The 21,147-nt window shown below is 45.3% G+C and overlaps 1 protein-coding gene across 11 annotated transcripts in view; it reads right to left on the reverse strand.

Annotated features, from left to right (window-relative positions):
- Positions 1-404: 404 nt before the first annotated feature.
- Positions 405-21,147, reverse strand: part of CCDC30 (coiled-coil domain containing 30) — a 157,166-nt gene continuing 136,423 nt past the window's right edge. For 9 of the 11 annotated variants that reach the window (XM_089300843.1, XM_089300835.1, XM_089300836.1 and 6 more), the window contains 5 exons: positions 10,919-11,060; positions 9,101-9,237; positions 6,648-6,762; positions 1,098-1,156; positions 405-753 (listed from right to left, as the gene is read on the reverse strand). In XM_089300843.1, the coding sequence (XP_089156969.1) occupies positions 561-753; positions 1,098-1,156; positions 6,648-6,762; positions 9,101-9,237; positions 10,919-11,060 (646 nt within the window). In that variant the 3' untranslated portion in view covers positions 405-560. Of the gene's footprint in view, positions 754-1,097; positions 1,157-6,647; positions 6,763-9,100; positions 9,238-10,918; positions 11,061-21,147 lie in introns of those variants that run through there. The other 2 variants (XM_089300839.1, XR_016211073.1) reach the window with 2 other exon arrangements.

Raw genomic sequence — 21,147 nt, forward strand, 5'->3', positions numbered from 1 at the left:
GTATGGGATGCTGGTACTGCAGGCTGGCTCCAAAAGTAGTTGATTTTAGTTCACAGTTCAGTGGAAAATTGCCCAGGTACTTAAACCTTGCTACCCATCCACATGAGCTCCTGGCTCATGGTTTCCACCTGGCACAGCCCTGGCCGTTGTGGCCATTTGGGGAGTGAATCGCTGACCTAAGATATCTCTGTGTCTCTCCTCTCTAATTCTGCCTTTCAAGTAAAAATAAATAAATCTTTAAAAAGGGAGAAGTAATCAAATAAGAAATAACACCATGACAATGGGAAGGGACATTCAATTAATTGTGTATGTGCTCTGCTGAAGAGAAAATTAAATCCTTGAACTTAAGTCTCAATACTGATGAATGCAAGATCTCTGAGGATATTAAACAAATGAGAAAACCATTCTTAGAACTGATTTAATAAATATATCGGTAGTTTTTAAAGACTTCTGGTTGATGTAAGTGGGGACCTGCAGTACTTCTCTCTGTCACGGTCCAGTTTTGTGTCTAAACTTTCAGTGAGCAGGTGTGGTCCGTGTAGCTTCGGAGAGCAGTGATGTCATAGTCCTGACTTGTGTTCCTGTTCTGGCGTGCTGTGTGTCTCTTTTACAGAAGCTTCAGTTATCTGTCCAGCTTTGGGACTTTTTAAACGTGAAGGAGATTCAAGGGACTCTGGGGCTGCCATTGCTGCTTCCGACACATTATCTTCAGTCTCTTGAAGACTCCCAACTCCCAAACTGGTTCCTAAAACACTAAGAAAACCACGTGTAAGGACATTGTATGGACAGAATTTCTTGGTGGCAGTTTAGCATACAAGGATACTAGGATTTGCATTTTTTTACAACTGTCAAAAACAAAGAAAACCAAGTGAAATATACCTTAAACTCATGCTCATGAATTAACTTCTACCTTAAGACGGGATTCTGTGGGGTGTAGGGGTGAAGGAGTGGTGAGGGGAGAAAGAATTGGAAGAGGGTTCAAATACAAATATAGAAAAAATCACTCCAAAACATGATGCTTTTACAAGCGAGTAACTCAGGACTGCTTAGCATCCATGACTATCAGACGTGCAGACGATTGTCTTGATTTTACTAACCTGGAGTTTGGTAAAGGCAGTATGTTCTTCACTAGTTCAAGTTCAGGGATTTCTGTTTCCTAAGAGAAAGAAAAGGTGAATATTAAAAATAATAATGATAGGAAGAACATGTCAAAGCTTTGGGGCAAACTGTGAATACACTGGTTTTATTTCATCAGGCTTATTTGATATCAAAAAGGGGTTTGAAACTGGAGTCCCTATGTGGCTCCAGTTTTTCCGGCTTAGGTATCAGCATCTGTGACCACCTCATGCTGGTTTAGATACCACTCCTCTGGTTTCCACAGCACTGTGGGCCTACTATACTTGCAGAACTTAGTGAATGTATGCTAGTGGCAGTGACATGATTGTCATTCCCTCAGCTGAGTTCTGAGCAGGCAGACACCCTTTCTCGTTCTTCTTCATATCCAAGCCAGATGGGAGGCAGCATGAGGCCTGGCACACCATCTATGCTCGATCAATATTTGTGGATTGTGTGAACTTTGCTTTACAGGCAAAGGAAGACTGAAACTCTTGGCAATGAAGTATAGTCACGGGCCACTGATGACACTTTGGTCAACAATGGTCCTCATATACTATGGTGGTCCTGTAAGATTATAATGAAGCTAACAACTCCCATCATCTAGCAACGCTGCAGCTGTCACAGTGGCTGGCTCGATGCACGACTTATGTGTTTGTGGCAATGCTGGTGTAATCAAACCCACTGCACTGCCAGTAGTACAAAGAACAACACATACAAAATACTTGATAATAAGTTACTGTTTTACATTTTTACTATATTTTCCAGCACCATTTTACAGTGTACTTCTGTTTCGAAGCTGCCTCAGGAAAGTCTGTCAGGAGGTGTTCCAGCAGGAGGGAGGCCCTGTTATCAGGGACATCAGCTCCCTGATGTCTATAGCTGCAGCCTATATATCCCACATCTTGCGGGACAAGATGTGAAGGTGAAAGACAGTGATATTGATGATCCCAACCCCGTACAAGTCTAGGCTGATGTGTGTTCTTCTGTCTTAATTTTGAACAAAAAAATCTTAAAAAGTAAAAAAAAAAATTAAAAATATGCTATACTATAATGGTTAAGCACTATCTAGGTTTATGTAAATCCTGTATTAGTTTGTTTTCTGTTACTATAAAAATATCGGAAACAGGCTACTTTATTTAAAAAAAGTTGATTTTTCAAAATATTTTAATGTTTTGACAGGCAGAATTAGACAGTGAGAGAGAGACAGAGAGAAAGGTCTTCCTTCTGTTGATTAACCTCCCAAATGGCCGCTACGGCTGGTGCGCTGCGCCGATCCAAAGCCAGGAGCCAGGTGCTTCCTCCTGGTCTCCCATGCGGGTGCAGGGCCCAAGCACTTGGGCCATCCTCCACTGCCTTCCCGGGCCACAGCAGAGAGCTGGACTGGAAGAGGAGCAACTGGGACTAGAACCTGGCACCCATATGGGATGCTGGTGCCACAGGCAGGGGATTAACCAAGTGAGCCACGGCGCCAGCCCCTCAAAATATTTTTTAAATTTATTTGAAAGAGTTACAGAGAGAGGTAGAGACAGAGAGAGAGAGGTCTTCCACCCTTTGGTTCACTCCCCACATGGCTGCAATGGCCAGAGCTGAGCTGATCTGAAGCCAGGGACCAGGAGCTGCCTCTGGGTCTCCCACGTAGGTGCAGGGCCCAGGGACTTGGGCCATCGTCTGCTGCTTTCCCAGGCCATAGCAGAGAGCTGGATTGGAAGTGGGGCAGCTGAGACTCAAACTAGCACCCATATGGGATGCTGGTACTGCAGGCCGGCTCCAAAAGTAGTTGATTTTAGTTCACAGTTCTAGATGTGTAAAGGCTAAAGTCTAGTCTGGAGATGGCCTTCTTGCTGGCAGAGTCTGAGGCAGTGCAAGGAGTCCCACAGAGAGGTAGTGTGTGTATATGTTTGTGTATCTGCCTGGTCTCTCTCCTTTTAAAAAAAATAAATTTATTTATTTATTTATATTTGACGAGAGAGAGAGAGAGAGAGAGAAAGAGAGGGGAAGAGGGATCCTCCCTCTGCAGATTTACTCCCCAAATGCCCACAAGAGCTGGGGCTGGGCCAAGTCAGGCTTGGAGCCCAGAACTCTATCTGGATCTCCCACAAGAGTGACGGAGACTTGAGTACTTAAGCTATTACCTGCTTCCTTCCGCTAACGTGCATTAGTGGGAACTGGAATCAGAAGTGGAGCCAGAACTCTAACTCAGGCATTTTCAATATTGGATGTGGGCATTGTAAATAATATCTTAACTGCTGCACCAAACATCTGCTCCCTCTCTCTTCTTATGTAGCCACCAGAATTCAATCACGGGAGCTCCACCCTAACTGCCTTATCTAATACTAATTACCTCTCAAAGGCGCCACCTCTAAAGGCCAGAGTCAGACTAAGTTTTTAACCTGGGGATTAAACTCCAGCATGAGTTGGGGGGTGGGGGTGGGGGTGGAGGACATATCATATTCAAATTATATCAAGTATACTCTACAATGTATACACAAAGATGGAAACACTTACTGATGATTTCTCAGAATGGATCCCCATTGTTAAGCAACACGTGAATAGGTTGTTCTGGTGGCACGAGATAGATGAGAAGAGGAATAAAGACTAAAAGGAGACCGGCGCCGCGGCTTACTAGGCTAATCCTCCGCCTGCGGCGCCAGCACCCGGGGGTTCTAGTCCCGGTTGGGGCGCCGGATTCTGTCCCAGTTGCTCCTGTTCCAGTCCAGCTCTCTGCTGTGGCCCAGGAGTGCAGTGGAGGATGGCCCTAGGTCCTTGGGCCCTGCACCCACATGGGAGACCAGGGGAAGTTCCTGGCTTTGGATCAACACGGTGTGCCGGCCACAGCACTCTGCCTGCAGCGGCCATTGCGGGGTGAACCAACGGAAAAGGAAGACCTTTCTGTCTCTCTCTCACTGTCCACTCTGCCTGTCAAAAAAAAAAAAAAACCTAAAAGGAGATAATTAAATAGTTGTTTTGTTATTCCAGGTGCCATCTAGAATACAATGGGTAACAAGAGGGACATAGTTCTGCCCTCATGGAGTCAATAATCCAAGAGAGAAGGAAGATGGAATCACAGTACAAGGAGCAATGTGGTCTGTTACCAGTCTGTGTCCCTGGTTACTTCCATGCCTCTGGAAGGGAAATAGTAGATTTTGGGTATCATGAGATAATGGCCAAGATCAAGGGGCTACAGAGTTGGTTTCAGCCTTTGTTTTTCTACTAATTAACTGTGTAACCTTGAGTAATGACATCATTTCCCTCCCTAGATCTATTTCTTCCTGTGTGGATGTGGAAATTAAATGACAGACATCACATTAGATTACTTTGTGGGGGAAGGTATTTGGTGCAGCAGTTAAGATGCTGCTTGGGCCACCCACAATCCACATTAAAATGCCTCAGAGGTTCAGGTCCCTGCTTGGCTCCTTTTTCCAGCTTCCTGCTAATGAGCACAGTAGGGAAGAAGCAGGGTGGCTCCAGCAGCTGGGCCCCTGCCACCCACATGGGAGACCTGCATGGAGTTCCCAGCTCCCAGCTTCAGCCTGGCCCAGACTTGGTTGTTGCAGGCATTTGCGGACTGAATTAGCAGATGGAAGATCTCTCTCTCTCTCTCTCTCTCTCTCTGGCTTTCAAAAAAATATATGAATTTTTAAAGACATTGTTTTGTGGATTTAATAAACACATTTTTAAATAAATAAATGAGGCCGGCGCCGCGGCTCACTAGGCTAATCCTCCGCCTTGAGGCGCCGGCACACCGGGTTCTAGTCCCGGTCGGGGTGCCGGATTCTGTCCCGGTTGCCCCTCTTCCAGGCCAGCTCTCTGCTGTGGCCAGGGAGTGCAGTGGAGGATGGCCCAAGTCCTTGAGCCCTGCACCCCATGGGAGACCAGGATAAGTACCTGGCTCCTGGCTTCGGATCAGCACGGTGCGCCGGCTGCAGCGGCCATTGGAGGGTGAACCAATGGCAAAAGGAAGACCTTTGTCTCTCTCTCTCTCACTGTCCACTCTGCCTGTCAAAAAATAAAAAAATAAATAAAAATAAATAAATGAGACAAAAATTACTGGAAACCAGGCCACATAATCTGGCAATTCTACTTTTGACAAAATCTGCAAAACAGAGGTTGGAAATAATCACTTAAAAAAAGTGTTTATTTGAAAGGCAGAAAGAGAGAAAAAGATATTCCACCTGCTGGTTCACGCTCAAAATGACTGCAGGAGCCTGGAACTCCATCTGGGTCTCCCACATAGGTGGTAGGGGCCCAAGTACTTGGGCCATCTTCTGCTGCTTTCCCAGCTGCATTAGCAGGGAGCTGGATGGGAAGGGGAGCAGCTGGGACTCAAAGTAGTGCTCATATAGGATGCCAGAGTCACAGGCGGGTACTTAAGCCACTGTACCACAACACTGGCCCCTAATCACCTTTCTGACAGCACAAGATGCAGGTCTTGTAGTCATAGGAACAGAGCCCAACATGCAGGAAGCACTGTGCAGTAGCTCGGGAAGAGTCTTGCAGCTGATGTCTCAGGGAACAAAGTCAGCAGCTTCAGCCCTGGACTCAGAACGCAGTTCTGACCACTGAAGTTACTCTGTACCTTGTATGGAGTTACCTATTTTATCTATATATTCTGTCTGGACTTAGCTACTTGTCTGTTTGGAGTTTTAGAGCTTAAACACTTTTCTCTGCCTCAGATAGTCTCCTTAAGACAAACTCTTTCCCAGATCAGCCCGGCCTTGCTTCCTGTCTCTGAGCAGATTTGCTCATCTTTCCTTTCAAATGGGGCTGCAATTAGCAAACAGGAGTGTTGGGAATGAGTCATATATGAGAAAACATCCAACATTCATTCATTCTTACATACGGATGGGGCACCTATTGAGGCTCTAACATGTGGGATACAGTTCTCGTCCCAGGGTCTCCTTGTGGAGGTGATGGACAGACACAGGCAGTGACAGGATGACGTTACGGAAGACGCTTGGGCACACAGAGGAAGGTGTTTAGTAAGAGCTGACCTCGTTAGAGCAAAGCATCTGGTCAAGAGCAGTGTCGGTTCTGCCCTTCATGCAGCCCAGGGAGCCTGTTTGCCGCACCCGATCGCAACGCTGAAAGGAGGCAACTGCTACCCAAGGGTGAAGGGAGAAAAGGGCACGGCAACCTTAGCAATACATGCTTCAGATTAAGGACCCAAAAGCAGGGGGCAGCGTTGTGGCAGAACTGGTTAAGTTGCCGCTTGCAACGCTGGCATCCCATATGGGCACTGGTTTGAGTCCCAGCTGCTCCACTTCTGATCCAACTTCCTCCTAATGCACCTGGTAAAGCAGCTGAAGATGGCCCAAGTGCTTGGGTCCCTGCCCTCATGCGGGAGATCTGGATGAAGCTCCTGGCTCCTGGCTTTGGCTTGGCCCAGTCCTGGCTATTGTGTGGCCATTTTGGGGAGTGAACTGGCAGATGGAAGATCTCTCTCCCTGGCCCTCCACCCCCTAACTCTGCCTTTCAAATAAATAAGTCTTGAAAAAAAAAAAAAAAGACCCAACAGGAAGCTCACATCTTACCTGTCCTCCACGAATCTTGATGCTTCGTATAATGCGCTCTAAGAAGCTAATCTGCTGGGTGAGCCGAAGACTATTTTCCTGTAATTGCTTATTTTCTTTGTCCAGGAAAAGTGCTCTAAGAATGGCACAAAGCAGAGTTGTAACTAGAAATTCCTGTATCATTCCTAAGTACTAAAATTTACGTTCCATGTTCCACTAGCTCTAGGTCTTAGACCACTGTCCGGATTTTAGAAGCAAAATTTGACAGAATAATTCCAACCACATTTCATGATCAAGTAAAAATTATTAAGCTTCTGACCCCTATGTGGTTATTAAGAACAGGTGCAATATGTGAAAGGCACAATTCCAGCCCCTGAGAAATTTAAGGAAGAATATGAGCCCATTTATGGGTGGGATTGAGACAGGAGACTGACTGAATGCCTTCAAACATTGTAGCTCTACAGCTAGTATCTGTTGTACTCACCTAGATCTGACTTCTCTGCAGATGCAGACATAGCAGCAGTAGCAACCATTTACCAACTACTGCCTGTGTGCTCAGGCACCATCACCTAGGCAGGTGACGCACACAGAGCTGGAATTCACAGAGCTAGGATGCCAATTCAGATCTTTTAGATTTCCATGGCTGAGCTCTGAACCTCTTTCTCAGGCTCACTCTCTAGGGCCACAGTTTGTTTGGGAGACTTGACAGTGTAATTGTTTTGATCAGAGACTTGTGTTTGAATTCTGATTCGCCCACTTACTTGCTATATAACCCCTGACAAATTACAAATCCGAGCCTCAGATTCCTCATCTGTAAAAGGAAGGAATGTCCTGGAGAAGATGCATATTCTAAAACATCCAAGACCACTCCAAATGATCAGATTGTGTCCCCGGAGGGCAAATAGGAACATCATTAATGTGAAGGTAAAAGCAACACAAGTCAGTTGTGCTGGGTCCTGACTGTCAGAAGCTATGACTGTTTGAGAGGAGTGATGATTTGTATAGGATAAATCAAATGGGAGACACAGACAATAAAAGATAATCAAAGACTCTCCAGTCCTTCCCAGGGCAGAAAACCCAATGCAGTGGACAGGAGAGCTGCAGTGGGCTCAACCAATCTCTCCCCAGACTTCAGAACTGCAGGCTGCTCAGCCACTGACTAACCTCTTTGCACCTTGGCACCTTTTTTCTTCATCCAGGAAATAAGGCTAAATAATAGTGCCGATCTCTTGAGATTGGTGTTAGGATTAAATGAAGAGAGAGAGAGAGCGAGAGAGAGAAACTTACTAGCATATAGTAAATGCTCATATAAATGATAACCTCTGAAGTTACTATTGGTGACATTATTTGTTAAGATCAACCCACTGTTTGCCTTGATCTTTGCTCGAATAACTTTGACTTTCAAATAAATAAATAAGTCAAATTTATTTTCATTTTATTCAAAAGGCAGAGAGACAGACACAGGGAGAATGAGACAGAGATCTTCCAGCCACTGTTCACTCCCCAAATGTCCTCAACAGCCGGGGCTGGGTCAGGCCCACGCCAAGAGCCTGGATGCAATGTGGGTCTCCCAAGTCGGGAGAGGTAATCAAGTACCTGAGCCATGATCTGCTGCCCCCCAGAGAATGCATCAGCAGGAAGCTGGACCGGAGTAGAGGAGCCAGGACTTGAACCAGGCACGCTGATATGGGATATGAGTGTCCCAACTGGTGTCTTAACCACTGTGCCAAATGCCTACTGCTAGGAAAAACTTTTCATTGTAATTAAAGCTGTTGGCTAGCAACTGAACAGTCTACTTAGAGTATTTTCATTAAAAGTTAATACACCAAGGGTGGGCATTTAGGCTAGAGGTTAAAATGCCAGTTAAGATGCTTGTGTCCCACAACAGAGTGACTGGGTTCAATCCCCAGCTCTGGCTCCTGACTCCAGCCTCCTACTAATGCAGACCCTGGGAATTAGCAGTAATGGTTCAATTGACTCCTGCCACACATCCGAGAGATCCAGATTGAGTTCTCAGCTCCAGGCTTTGTCCCCAGCCCAACTTGAGTTGTTGTGGCTTTGGGGGAGTGAACTAGCAGATGTGAGCTCTCTGTCTCTGTGTGTCAAAGAAATATAATTTTTTTTACATTAACACATTGGTATCCTGTGGGTTTCATGAATTTAAGTCACTCTTGTGAGCTTGATTCTCACCTTAATTCCATAGATATCAAATGAAAAAAGGGAATGTCAACAGATCAGTATGAGACCAGAATCCACACAGCCAGGCCCTCTTCAAGATCCTCCTGAATAGCTGGCTTGCTTACTCGGGACCTCCTTCTCTTTCATTGTACAGTCTGCTGGAAACAGCAGACAGCAGAGCAGAAGTCACAGGACAGGCCACAAAGTCAAAGGTCAGTCTCTGGAACCACCTCTCTGTTGAGGGAGAAACACTCTTTCGGTGGCCTTGGTTGGCTCTCAGGCAGGACTGCACCTACCTGCTCTGGATGGAAGTTATTATCCATTTGTTGCTGTGGATCACTTCTTCTTGTTCTGTCACCTGCTCCAGAAGTTTCCTTTTCTCCAGGAGCAGGACATCATTCTGGGCAGTGATCTGGTCCTGCAGTGCCCTCTCCTAGGGATGAGAAAGTCCTCTAACTGCCACAGCAGGAGAATGAACTGGACAGTTAAGAGCATCACTCTGTTTTTAAGCCCTCACTGCACATTCCCCTTGGCTTTTTCTCTCTTGTTCTCCAGTCCCTTTCGCCTGTTGGCTGACCTTGCCATTCATCCCAGCTCAATAGTTCAATGTTGGTTGTTTCATGTCATGTATTTTGTTTGGACATTTAATCATTCTTTTGTGGAAACATTAAAAAAAAACAAAAAAACAAAAAAACCCTGAGCACTCAGCTTCCACTATGGTCCCAAAACTCTTCTCTGTATTCTCAGTCCGTAGGGTTCCACTCTAAAAGGGGAAATCTGGCCACTTGACTTGGCATGTAGTGTCAGGCTGTCAGTCAGCACAGCAAGTCAAGCATGGAAGCCAGGAGCGGAGTCTCTTCTCAGTGATGCTGAGATTTCTAGTCTGATACCACATTTCATTTTCTAACACTGATTTCTACCAAAGCAATAACTGTGAAGTTACAGTTAAAACGATCAAGGAGTGTATTTTGTGGGAAAATAAAACCCACCAAACTAACATCCTTGTATTGAAAGAATCAGTAGATGTTATAAATCTCACTCTTGGTGAGGGTTTAGAGCTCAGATGTGTAGAACTGCCAGTCTTCCCTCACTAATGACTTGTCAATGGTAACAGGGAAGTGACCTCACCTTTTTGTGTTTGTTTCTCACCTGCAGGAGGTGGCAGGAGAATGACAATCTCTGACAAAGAGGGAGTTACAAGGTCAAGAGGGGCAATTCCATAGGTTTCTTTTACATACAAGGCTAATATTGCTTCTCAGCCTTTTGGCTAAGATCTAGTGTAATAGGACACTTAATGCAGTCGATGATCTGAAACAAACCGTTCCAGACTTTAAAGTCCTTCCCCAGGACCCTTCAATGTTGGATAACAGTCTTGCCTGCTGTTATTGAAGGACTTTTAATTAATAACGGATTGGTAAGAATTGATATGAGAAGCAGCCCCCACCCCCAATAATGCCCTTTGCAGTTATAACTGGATTAGAAAGGATATTGGGAGGCTGACATTGTGGCATGGCAGGTAAAGCCATTGCCTGCAATGTCAACATCCCATATGGGTGTAGGTTTGAGTCCTGGCTGCTCCACTTCTGATCCAGCTCCTTGCTAATGGCCTGGGAAAGCAGCAGATCATGGCCCAAGTACTTGGGGTCTTGCCTCCCACATGGGAGACCTGGGTCCTGGCTTCAGTCTGGGCCAATCTGGCATTTGCAACCATTTGAGTAGTGAAACAGTGGACGGCTTCTGATGCAGCATCCTGCTAATGTGCTTGGGAAGGCAACAGATGACGGCCCAAATACCTGGGCCCCTGCCACCCATGTGGGAGCCTCGGATGAAGTTCCTGGCTCCTGGCTTCAGTCTGGCCCAGCCCTAGCTATTGAGGTCATTTTGGGATGTAAACGAGTGAGGAATGGAAGATCTGTGTGCGTGTGGGCCTCTCTGTTACTTTGCCTTTCAAATAAATAAATACATCTTAAAAAAAAAAAAAAAGATGGTACAAAGCAAATAAATTTAAATAAAGGCTATGAAGAGGCCACAAGTAATTTTTAAAAAAGTGGTCTTTCTCCGAATGGTCAGTCACCAGCAACATCATGGAGCTGTTTCACCTTTCATTTTCTCACCTTTTCCATTTGTTGTTGCAGTGTTCCAATTTCATGTTCAAGTTGTTTGATTCTCTCCGCTTGTAGTTCTACTTTCTGAACAAAATCCTCCTTGACTTTCTGAAGCTTGACTTTGTTGTGGTGATGCTTCCTGTTATAGTTCCTGTAAAAGTGAACTTGAGTACAGGCACACCTGAACACAGTTAAAGTTTCTTTTGCCTCCTCAAGCGACACCTTCCCTGAGTTTCCTCTTCTTGCTAATCTAAGGAACCTGGCACCAGAAAGGGATGCATATCCAGCCTTGCATCGTCTCTCCATCGTCTCATTCCCCTGCCCATATTGGGGAATGAACCAAGGATAAACCCCCTACCTAACACCAATCTGAAGAATCCCTGAGGTCTTAAGCCTCTAGCTTACCTTGGTCAGAACCAATGGTTGTGATATGACTTTAGTTCCTGTGTTTAATTTAAGAAACTCCTTGGCTTCTGATCCCTGACACCTAAATTCTGAATCCTACTCAACCTATTCAGTCATTAATGTACAACTTCCTCGTACTTGGCTACACCCTTGGGCAGTGATACACCCAGTTCAATCTTATCTAATTTCCATGGAGCTGGATCTGTTTTCTATCATTGCGTTGAGTCTGTACATCTAAATGTCAATTCTATCAGGTCCCTGCTAAAGATTCTTACTCTGATCTTAAGTTGCATCAATAAACACGTGAATAGATGCTTAACATCTCTAGTTGTTATGGAAACACAAATCAAGGACACAATGAAGTACTACTCCACAGGGAGGATGGCTAGAACAAAAAGACAGATAATATGTGTTGGTAAGGATGTGGAGAAATTGGAACCCATGTAGCTAGCCTGGTATTTCCTTCAACAAGTTTACCTGGAGTTGCCACATGACCTAGCAATTCCACTCCTAGGTATATACTCAGGAGAAATGAAAACATGTGTTTACACAAAACCTTATACACAAATGCTCATAGCAGCATTATTTATAATAGCCAAAAGGTGGAGACAACCCAACTTCCATCAGCTGATGAATGGATAAACAATTATGGTATACCCATGAAATGGGTTATCATTCAGCACTAAAAGGAGTAAGGTATTGACACATGCTACAACATGTATGAAACCTTGAAAGCGTGATGCTGAGAGAAGCCAGTCACAAAAGATCACATATTATGATTTCAAGTACGTGAAATGTCCATAATAGACAAACAAAGAAAAAAAGTAGATTAGTGATTGCCCAGGCCTAGTGTTAAGAAGGGAAATCAGGGCCGGGGTACAGGGTTTCTTTTTGAGGTGATAGAATGTTCTAAAGTTGTGATGGATGGACAACTAAAAACCATTGAACTGTATAATTTAAATGGGTGAACTGTATGGGATATAAATTATATTAGTTATATATTATATTAATAATAATAGTATAATATATAATTATATATAATGAATATTTATTTAAAAATCCAACCAAACAAAAATTTGTTACCATTTCAAACTACTAGAACAGCTAATCAGAATAAATAAAACAGATTAAAGAATGCATACTGCCCCTAGACAAATCTCTTTGAGAGTGACTGTGCTTTCCAAGCTAAGATCGTTATTCAGGGGTGGGCATTTGGCCCAGCGGTTAAGGTGCTGGTTATGCCAGCAACCCATATTGGAGTTCCTGAGTTTGATTCCTGACTTAGCTCCTGACTCCAGCTTCCTGGTAATGCAGATCCTAGGAGTTAGGCCTGATGCTTCAAGTTGAGTAGTTGGATCCTATCACCCAAGTAGGAATCCTGGATGGAGTTCCTGGTTCCTGGCTTCAGCCCTGGCAAGCAGTTGTTGAGGGCATTTTGGGGAGGGAACTGTCAGAGTTTGGGCTCTCTTTGTCTTTCAAGTAAGTTAATTTTTAAAAATTAAAAGTTTTGGGGCCGGTACTGTGGTGTAGCAGGTAAAGCTGCTGCCTGCAGTGCTGGCATCCCATATGAGCACTGGTCAAGTCCCGGCTACTCCACTTCCAATCCAGCTCTCTGCTATGGCCTGGGAAAGCAGTAGAAGATGGCCCATGTACCCACATGGGAGACCTGGAAGAAGCTCCAGGTTCTTAGCTTCAGATTGGCATAGCTCCAGCCATTGCAGCCATCTGGGGAGTGGACCAGCAGATGGGAGACCTCTCTTCTTCTGCTTCTGTAACTTCACTTTTCAAATAAATAAATAAATAAATCTCTAAAAAAATTAAGAAATTTTTCTTTGAGAACTCATTTAATAAAAATTACAGGGGCCATTGTTTTGGACTAAGTTCCTGTACTAGATCCCAAAATCCTGAAACTAATTCTACATCACCAAGTTGGAACTAAGCTGTGTATCTGACATTCTGAGAACTATGACTATGAAGCTCACAGTGCAATTTCCCAAACAGGTCAGTTTCAGTTGGCCTAACAGTCCCTGCTGCCTTAATCCTTACACACAATAAAAAGTAACTTGAAGGGCAGGCATCTGGCACAGCAGTTAAGACCCCATCCCTTTTAAGAGTTCTTGGGTTTGAGTTCCAGCTCCATTCTGGATTCCAATCTGCCTCTGATTCTGTCTCTCTGCCTTTGAAATCCATCAGTCAGTACAGCTATGTCCAGAGATTGCCAAATGTTTGCTTGCCCTGGGAGGCTGTGATACTGAGAAACACATAATTGGTACCAGCTTCCTGGCATGAAGCTCCTAAAACCTTTGGAACCTCCTCCAAAGTGAAGGTTGTATCCTTTGTATGCTGATGACTGGGGGCTGGAGGCCCCTAGATAGCTTCAGGTTGGGGGCTGGTCCCCAGGAAGGCCAAAGCATCCACAATGAGGTTCCCATGAAAACTCAAAAGGACCATGTCTGGGGAGCCTCTGCATGGGGTGGCACACCCCAAGAGGTGCCTCTTCCCACAGGCCTTGCCCTGTGCACCTTTTCTATCAAGTTGTCCATCTTACTGTTGGTGCGATGCTGCTTTATCACTGGGCAAGCCTAAGTAAGTGCTGCCCTGAGTTCTGTGAGATGCTCTGGCGAATTCCCTGAATTTCTTGGGAAAGCTGATTGGTCAGTGAGAAGCACTGAAGTGGGGAACAGGCCTGTGGGACTGAGTGTCTGGGATATGACGTTATCTTCAGATAGACAGTGTCAGAATCAAATTCAATTAGATGCCACTCAACTGGTGTCCACTGGGGAAGCGCCCTGCTTGGTGTGTGGGGAGAACTCTGCAACACGGCTGATGTCAGAAGTGTTGTGTTGAGTGACTGTATAAGAGACCAGGGGAGAAGTTATTTTATATTTTTTCCTATAAATCCTTAGAAGCAGACTGTCCTAAGTCAAGGACCGCTGCTGTAGCCAATGTTCCTAAATTAGGTTCCATAGGCTCAATCTATTTGTATTCCGCGTAACTTTTTCTCTTCCTCTTTCAAAGTGGGAAGATTGTTGGCAATGACTCTACTGTGTAGGGCTCTTGGTACCAGCCTAAGCCCTGTAAGTTACGGTGCCTGGAAGAGGGGTCACTGAGGAACCCTGACCCCGCCCCCTTACCTATTCACAACACTGTACACAAAGGTAGTTTCAGTTTTGCTTTGAGCCTGTCCCCTTGAGCACAGCCTCTTTCCTTCCATACTGAGAGTGTTTCCAGTCAAGGTGATAGGTAAAGCAGCCCCGGTGTGGCTCTGTTTTCTACAATGATGCAGGCCCACAGTATGGCTCAAATTGCAGTCCAGGGTTCTGACCCACAGTGCAGTATGTATCTACTTCAGGCTACCTGTGTGCAGCCCAGGGCCTCACCTGTGGTCTGAGTGGCAGCTAGGAAGAAGGAATGAGCAGAGGAGTCTCAGGCAGGTCAGGGTATGAGGGCCAGGTTGGGGATCTGTGTGATGGGATGGAGGGGGACTGGTACACCACACCTTCCCTTCCTGACCTTTAGAGCTGGTCTCTGCAGTGATTCACACAGAATTAGGCTGCATTTTTGAATTAGCTGGTAAGTAACTGCTTTCTGAAATTCAGGAGGCATTTAGTGAATTTGAGGAAGATATGAAATCTGAAAGAGACATCCAGGGCTCAAGGGTTTGATAGCTTTATAGGTAGGATCATAATAGCAGTTGAGAGTAGGCCTGTGAGGCTAGCTGAAGCCTTTAGAAATCACAGAGGGCCCAGAACAACCCAGTTGGGATTTATGAGAGCAGCCCAGACAGTGCTGGAGGGGCTGCTCTGGAGAGATGCTGGGTCCAAAGGAAAACAAACATGTTATCCTGCTTTGTGGCAAATGCTAGCATGTTTCCCATGGGTGACTTGGGATGCACACCTTGGAGACTTCCGAAACTGGAGAAAGGGAGCTGCAAGAGCAATGGTGGCTCTTTACCGTGGAGGGACAAGCTGTTGTCAGAGTCACGTTACCCAGTTCCCTTCTCAGCCACACACTTGAGAGTGAAAGGAGCCTTTACCTATCATAGCAGACCTGGAATCCAACCTCAATAGGCTCAAAAGGCTAATCCTCCGCCTGCGGCGCCGGCACCCCAGGTTCTAGTCCCAGTTGGGGTGCCGGATTCTGTCCCAGTTGCCCCTCTTCCAGTCCAGCTCTCTGCTGTGGCCCGGGAGTGCAGTGGAGGATGGCCCAGATCCTTGGGCCCTGTACCCGCATGGGAGACCAGGAGGAAGCACCTGGCTCCTGGCTTCGGATCAGTGCAGTGCACCAGCTGCAACGCGCCGGCCATAGCGGCTGCTTTGGGGGGTGAACCAACGGAAAAAAAGAAGACCTTTCTCTGTCTCTCTCTTTCTCACTGTCTAACTCTGCCTGTCAAAAAAAAAAAAAAAAAAAGCTGCAGCTGGGACTTGAACTGGTGCCCAGATGAGATGCTGATGCCGCAGGCTGTGGCTTTAACCCACTGCACCTCAGCACCAGCCCACCACAGTACCAGTCCCTTAAATATTTTTAAGACTTATTTTATTTTTTTGAAAGGTAGAATGACAGAGACAGGAAGAGAGAAAAAGATCTTCCATCTACTGGTTCACTCCCCAGAAGGCTGCAATGGTCAGGGCTGGGCCAGGCTGAGGCCAGGCGCTCCATCCAGGTCTCTCACACAGATGGCCTGGATTCAACCACTTGGGCCATCATCTGCTACCTTCCCAGGCACATTATCAGGGAGCTGGACTGGGAGTGGAGCAGCTGGGATTTGAACTGGTTCCTCATTTGGGATGCCCATGTTGCAAGCGGCAGCTTCACCTAACGTCACAACGCTAGGCCACCGTACCCTCTCTGAAGTCACTGCCTTGTAACCATGATGCGATAAGCCTAAGGACAAAAATGCCAATGTGCCACACTTGGTAGAGCAGAATGAAGGAAGGAATCTGGTGCTTCATGATGCCAAATAGTAGAATGAACCTTAATAACTACCTTCCTGTAGATTTCTTGCTATGAAAGAAAATAATATTTTTTGGTCTAAAGATATTACTTACGTTTTCTGACTAGTACATTTGTGGTTGAATGCATCCTGATAGCCCCCAAACAGAAAAATTAGTCTAATGGTCTCTGTAGCCCCTGACATCCCTGAATGCCTAGAAATGTCAATAATTCCTTTTTAACCAAGACATCAAATGTGTTCAAGGAACAAGGAGGGGCCAGCGCTGTGGCGCAATGGGTTAAAGCCCTGGCCTGAAGCGCCAGCATTCCATGTGGGCGCTGGTTCTAGTCCTGGCTGCTCCACTTCCAATCCAGCTCTCTGCTATGGCCCGGGAAAGTAGTAGAAGGTGGCCCAAGTCCTTAGGCCCCTACACCTGTGTTGGATAACCCGGAAGAGGCTCCTGGCTCCTGGCTCCTGACTTTGGATCAGCTCATCTTTGGCCATTGCAGCCATTTGGGGAGTGAACCATTGGATAGAAGACCTCTTTCTCTCTGTCTCTCTGTAACTCTGTCTTTCAAATAAATTTTTTAAAAAATCTTTTTTTTTTTTTTAAAGGAACGAGGAGTAAGACATGCTTCAAAACTCACTTGTTTTGAAGCCATTCTTGTTCAGGATCTCGGATACAAGCTCTCAACCTGCACTCTAATTAATGGAGTTGGCTGCATTCATCATATTGTCTCAGGCCCATTCAGTTCTGCAGCCCTCAAAGCAATCACTATGTAATATGAGGCACATACTTTTAAAGACTGTGCTCACAATAACCACTGTTGTGACTTGGAATCTTTGTAAGGAGCTATCTGCATCTTATAAATGTTCTCATTTTCCCTTTTACTGGAAATGCTTGGTGTAAGATTTCACTGGGTTTCAATGTCCTTTGGTCTACAGCTTCATAGATGTAACATCTGGCAGTGTACAATTTACTTGTCATTCTCTGGTTTTCTCAGCTGTTCTCAAGGAAACGTAGCATGTACTTCTGGAATTTCTTTCAACTATCACCTGGGATACTAAAAACCAAGTCTCTAGTTTCCCATGCCAAATAGCTGCTATTGTCTTTCATTCTGCCATTTTGGTTACTAAAAAATAAATTTATTCTTCAAGGAAAGAGGATAAATTATAGAAAAATTTGGGAAAAATCAAAGTCCCAATATGATCAGTATTATGATATTGTTGTGTTTCTTTCTAGTCTTTTTAAAATTTTTAAAATTTATTTTTATTTATTTGAAAGGGAGAGAGAGGGAAAGAGAGAGAGAGAGAAACAAAAACCTTTCATCTACTGGTTCACTTCACAAATGCCTACAACAGCAGGGCTGGGCTAGACCAAGGCTAGGAGGCTGGAAATCAATTTAGGTCTCCCATGTGCGTGGCAGCAAATTGGTTTTGGAGGGAGAGCTGGGACCTGAACCCAGGCAATCTGATATGGAATGTGTGTCCCATGTGGTGTCATAACTACTGCACCAAATGTCCACTCCACCTTTTAGTCTTTTCAGAAGCATCCTTTAGTTAAATATTGTCCGTATTAACATATTTACCTTGCACTCTCATTATTTTATCACAAGCATGTTTCCATGTTGTTATCTAGCATTCACAGCCATTAGCCTTACAGCTGAGTAGCATTCCATAAAGCGGACGGTTATCCTTTACTTCCCAGTATCCCAGTAGTGGATATTCAGGTTTCTCTCTGGAGTGTTAGGCATGGTTGGAAGAGATGATGAAGATGCAGTAGAGCAGATGAGAGCTTAGAGCGTTTTCTTGCCATTGGAGGCTGGGTATTTGGTACGTTATTGGCTTGGCCAAAATTCTGTTGACCAACTTGCCCAAAGAACATGCGGATTCACTGTGTTTATTTGCTTTTGGTTTTGTTAACTATTAGCATTATGAGGTAGCACAATACTTACGTTCTAAAATGTAGGGACAATTTTAAGTTAACAATGTATTTAAGTAAAATGAGATCACCTATTATTTTTATTTTAAAAAGGCAAGGAATTTGTTTCTTTGGGGAAGTGGTTGGGAAAAGAAGTAAAAAATCAGCTAGTTTGTAAAGGTCAATATTGGGATCAAAGGAATGAAAGCAAAAATGAACATGGGGTTTTGACAGTTTTTTCCATTTCCTTTCCTAAATCTATGGTTTTCAACTTTGGTTGCATATTAGAAAAATACTGATCCATAGGCCCTAGGCCCATAGGCCCTACAAACATCAACTTAATCTATTTATGGTGGAGCCCAGGTGAGTGCTGGCAGTGTCAGGGTCCACCGTCCCAAAGGCTCTGCCCCAAATAGCATGAATAGACATTCAGCCTCACCAGCCATCAGAGAAACTCAAGATAAAATGACAAATTCTGACTAAAAACACATAAAACATTAGAATATGGGGTAGGTGTTGTGGCATAGCAGGTAAAGCTCCTGCCTGTGATGCTGGCATTCCATATGAGCACCAGTTTGTATCCCAGATGCTCCACTTCCAATCCAGTTCCCTGCTAATGTGCCTGGGAAAACAGTGGAGGACAGTCCAAGTGCTTGGATTCCTACATCCATGTGGGAGACCAGGATGAAGTGCCTGGCTTCTGGCTCTGGCTTCGGCCTGGCCCAGCCCCAGCCATTGCAGATGACAGATCTCTCTGTGTAACTGATCTTTTTTTTTTTTTTTTTGGACAGGCAGAGTGGACAGTGAGAGAGAGAGAGATAGAGAGAAAGGTCTTCCTTTGCCGTTGGTTCACCCTCCAATGGCTGCCGCAGTTGGTGCTCTGCGGCTGGCATGATGCGCTGATCCTAAGCCAGGAACCAGGTGCTTCCTCCTGGTCTCCCATGCGGGTGCAGGGCCCAAGGACCTGGGCCATCCTCTACTGCACTCCCGGGCCACAGCAGAGAGCTGGACTGGAAGAGGAGCAACTGGGACAGAATCCAGCTCCCCAACTGGGACTAGAACCCGGTGTGCCGGTGCTGTAGGCGGAGGATTAGCCTATTGAGCCGTGGCGCCAGCCTGTAACTGACTTTCAAATAAATCTTAAAAAAATACTAAACATGTTGAGCAAAATTATATGCAGAATGCTTCTATGAGAATGAAATTCCAGGGGGGCAGTGCAGTGGCACAGTGGGTTAAAGCCCCAGCCAGCAGTGTCGGCATCCCATATAGGTGCTTCTCTTATTCAAATCCAGCTCTCTGCTATGGCCTGAGAAAGCAGTGGAAGATGGCCCAAGTCCTTGGGCCCCTGCACCCACATACGAGACCAGGAAGAAGCTCCTAGCTCCTGGTTTCAGATTAGCTCAGCTCTGGCCATTGTGGTCATTAGGGAAGTGAACCAGCGTATGGAAAACCTCTCTCTCTCTCTCTGGCTCTACCTCTTTCTGTAACACTTTAAAATAATAAAAATAAATATTACAAAAAAAAAAAAAAGAAATTCCAAAGTTGGCAGAAATTAGAACAGTGGTTGCTTGAGGGAGGTTGAAGAAGCAGGAGGTGCAGATTGACTGCAACAGCAGGAGAGAGCTTAAAGGGAGAGGGAAAATGTTCTGTGTCTTAACCAGGGTGACAGTCATGTGGGTGTGTATACATTTGTCAAAACTTAACGAATTTTACATGAAAAAAAATTTGTATTTCAACTAAACAGAGAGTAATGGGGGAAATTTCATCAAAGCCCCTCTCCCCTAACAATAGTAGCACCCAGTACTACTGAGGATGTGGAAAAACTGCTATTCTTATACCATGGTGGCAGAAATGTTTGGTAGGATGCTTCTGAATTTTTTTTTTTTTTTTTGACAGGCAGAGTTAGACAATGAGAGAGAGAGAGAGACAGAGAGAAAGGTCTTCCTTCCACTGGTTCAACCCCCCCAAATGGCAGCCAAACCTGGCGCGCTGCGCCGATCCTAAGCCAGGAGCCAGGTGCTTCCTCCTGGTCTCTGATGTGGGTGCAGGGCCCAAGGACTTGGGCCATCCTCCACTGCCTTCCTGGGCTACAGCAGAGAGCTGGACTGGAAGAGGAGCAACCGGGACAGAACCGGCGCCCCAACCGGGACTAGAACACAGAGTACTGGCGCCTCAGGCGGAGGATTAGCCTAGTGAGCCGTGGTGCAGGCAGGGGGGGTGGGGAGAGAGAGAGAGAGAGAGAGAGAGATCTTCCATCTAATGCTTAACTCCCTAACTGGCTGCAATAGCCAGAGTTGCTGCAATCTGAAGCCAAGAGTCAGGAGCTTCTTCTGGGTCTCCCACGCGGATACAGAGGCCCAAGGACTTGGGCCATCTTCTACTGCTTTCCTAGGCCATATCAGAGAGCTGTATCAGAAGAGGAGCAGCTGGGACTAGAACTGGCACCCATATGGGATGCCGGTGCTTCAGGCCAGGGCGTTAACCCACTGAGCCACAGCGCCAGCCCCCTGAATGTTTTTGTTAAAACATGATAAGATCCAAATGAAATGTATATATCAAAATCATTTTTCCAGTGTTATTGTTAATAAAACTATTCATCATCAAATTACTGAGCAATTCTGAACTAAAATAGGGTTGTGTTGTGAGGGTTAATTCTAGCAGGCCTAGAATTAACTTAAGCAACTTTGCTTAAGTTCTGCTGGGCAAAGCATGAAGTATATTGATTAAAGTAATGTGGCTCCTTAACCACAGGCCCCAGGAGTTTCATAGCAATTGGGACCAGTCTGTCAGCATTTTTTATTGGTGACTGTGAGAATGAAGACTATACCTCGTCTCAGCAAGAGTCCAAGAAGGCTCTGCTCTTTAGGAAGCTTATGGAGTGGGACTATGAAAAGATGTTAGATACTTCATGGAAGAGTGGAATTAAAAGATAAGTTTGGGATAAGCATTGTGGCAGAGTAGGTTAAGCTGATGTTTGGG

The sequence above is a fragment of the Oryctolagus cuniculus genome, chromosome 7, assembly GCF_051225735.1.
Source record: "Oryctolagus cuniculus isolate XC-2025 breed Fujian yellow rabbit chromosome 7, ASM5122573v1, whole genome shotgun sequence".
Classification (NCBI taxonomy): Eukaryota; Metazoa; Chordata; class Mammalia; order Lagomorpha; family Leporidae; genus Oryctolagus; species Oryctolagus cuniculus.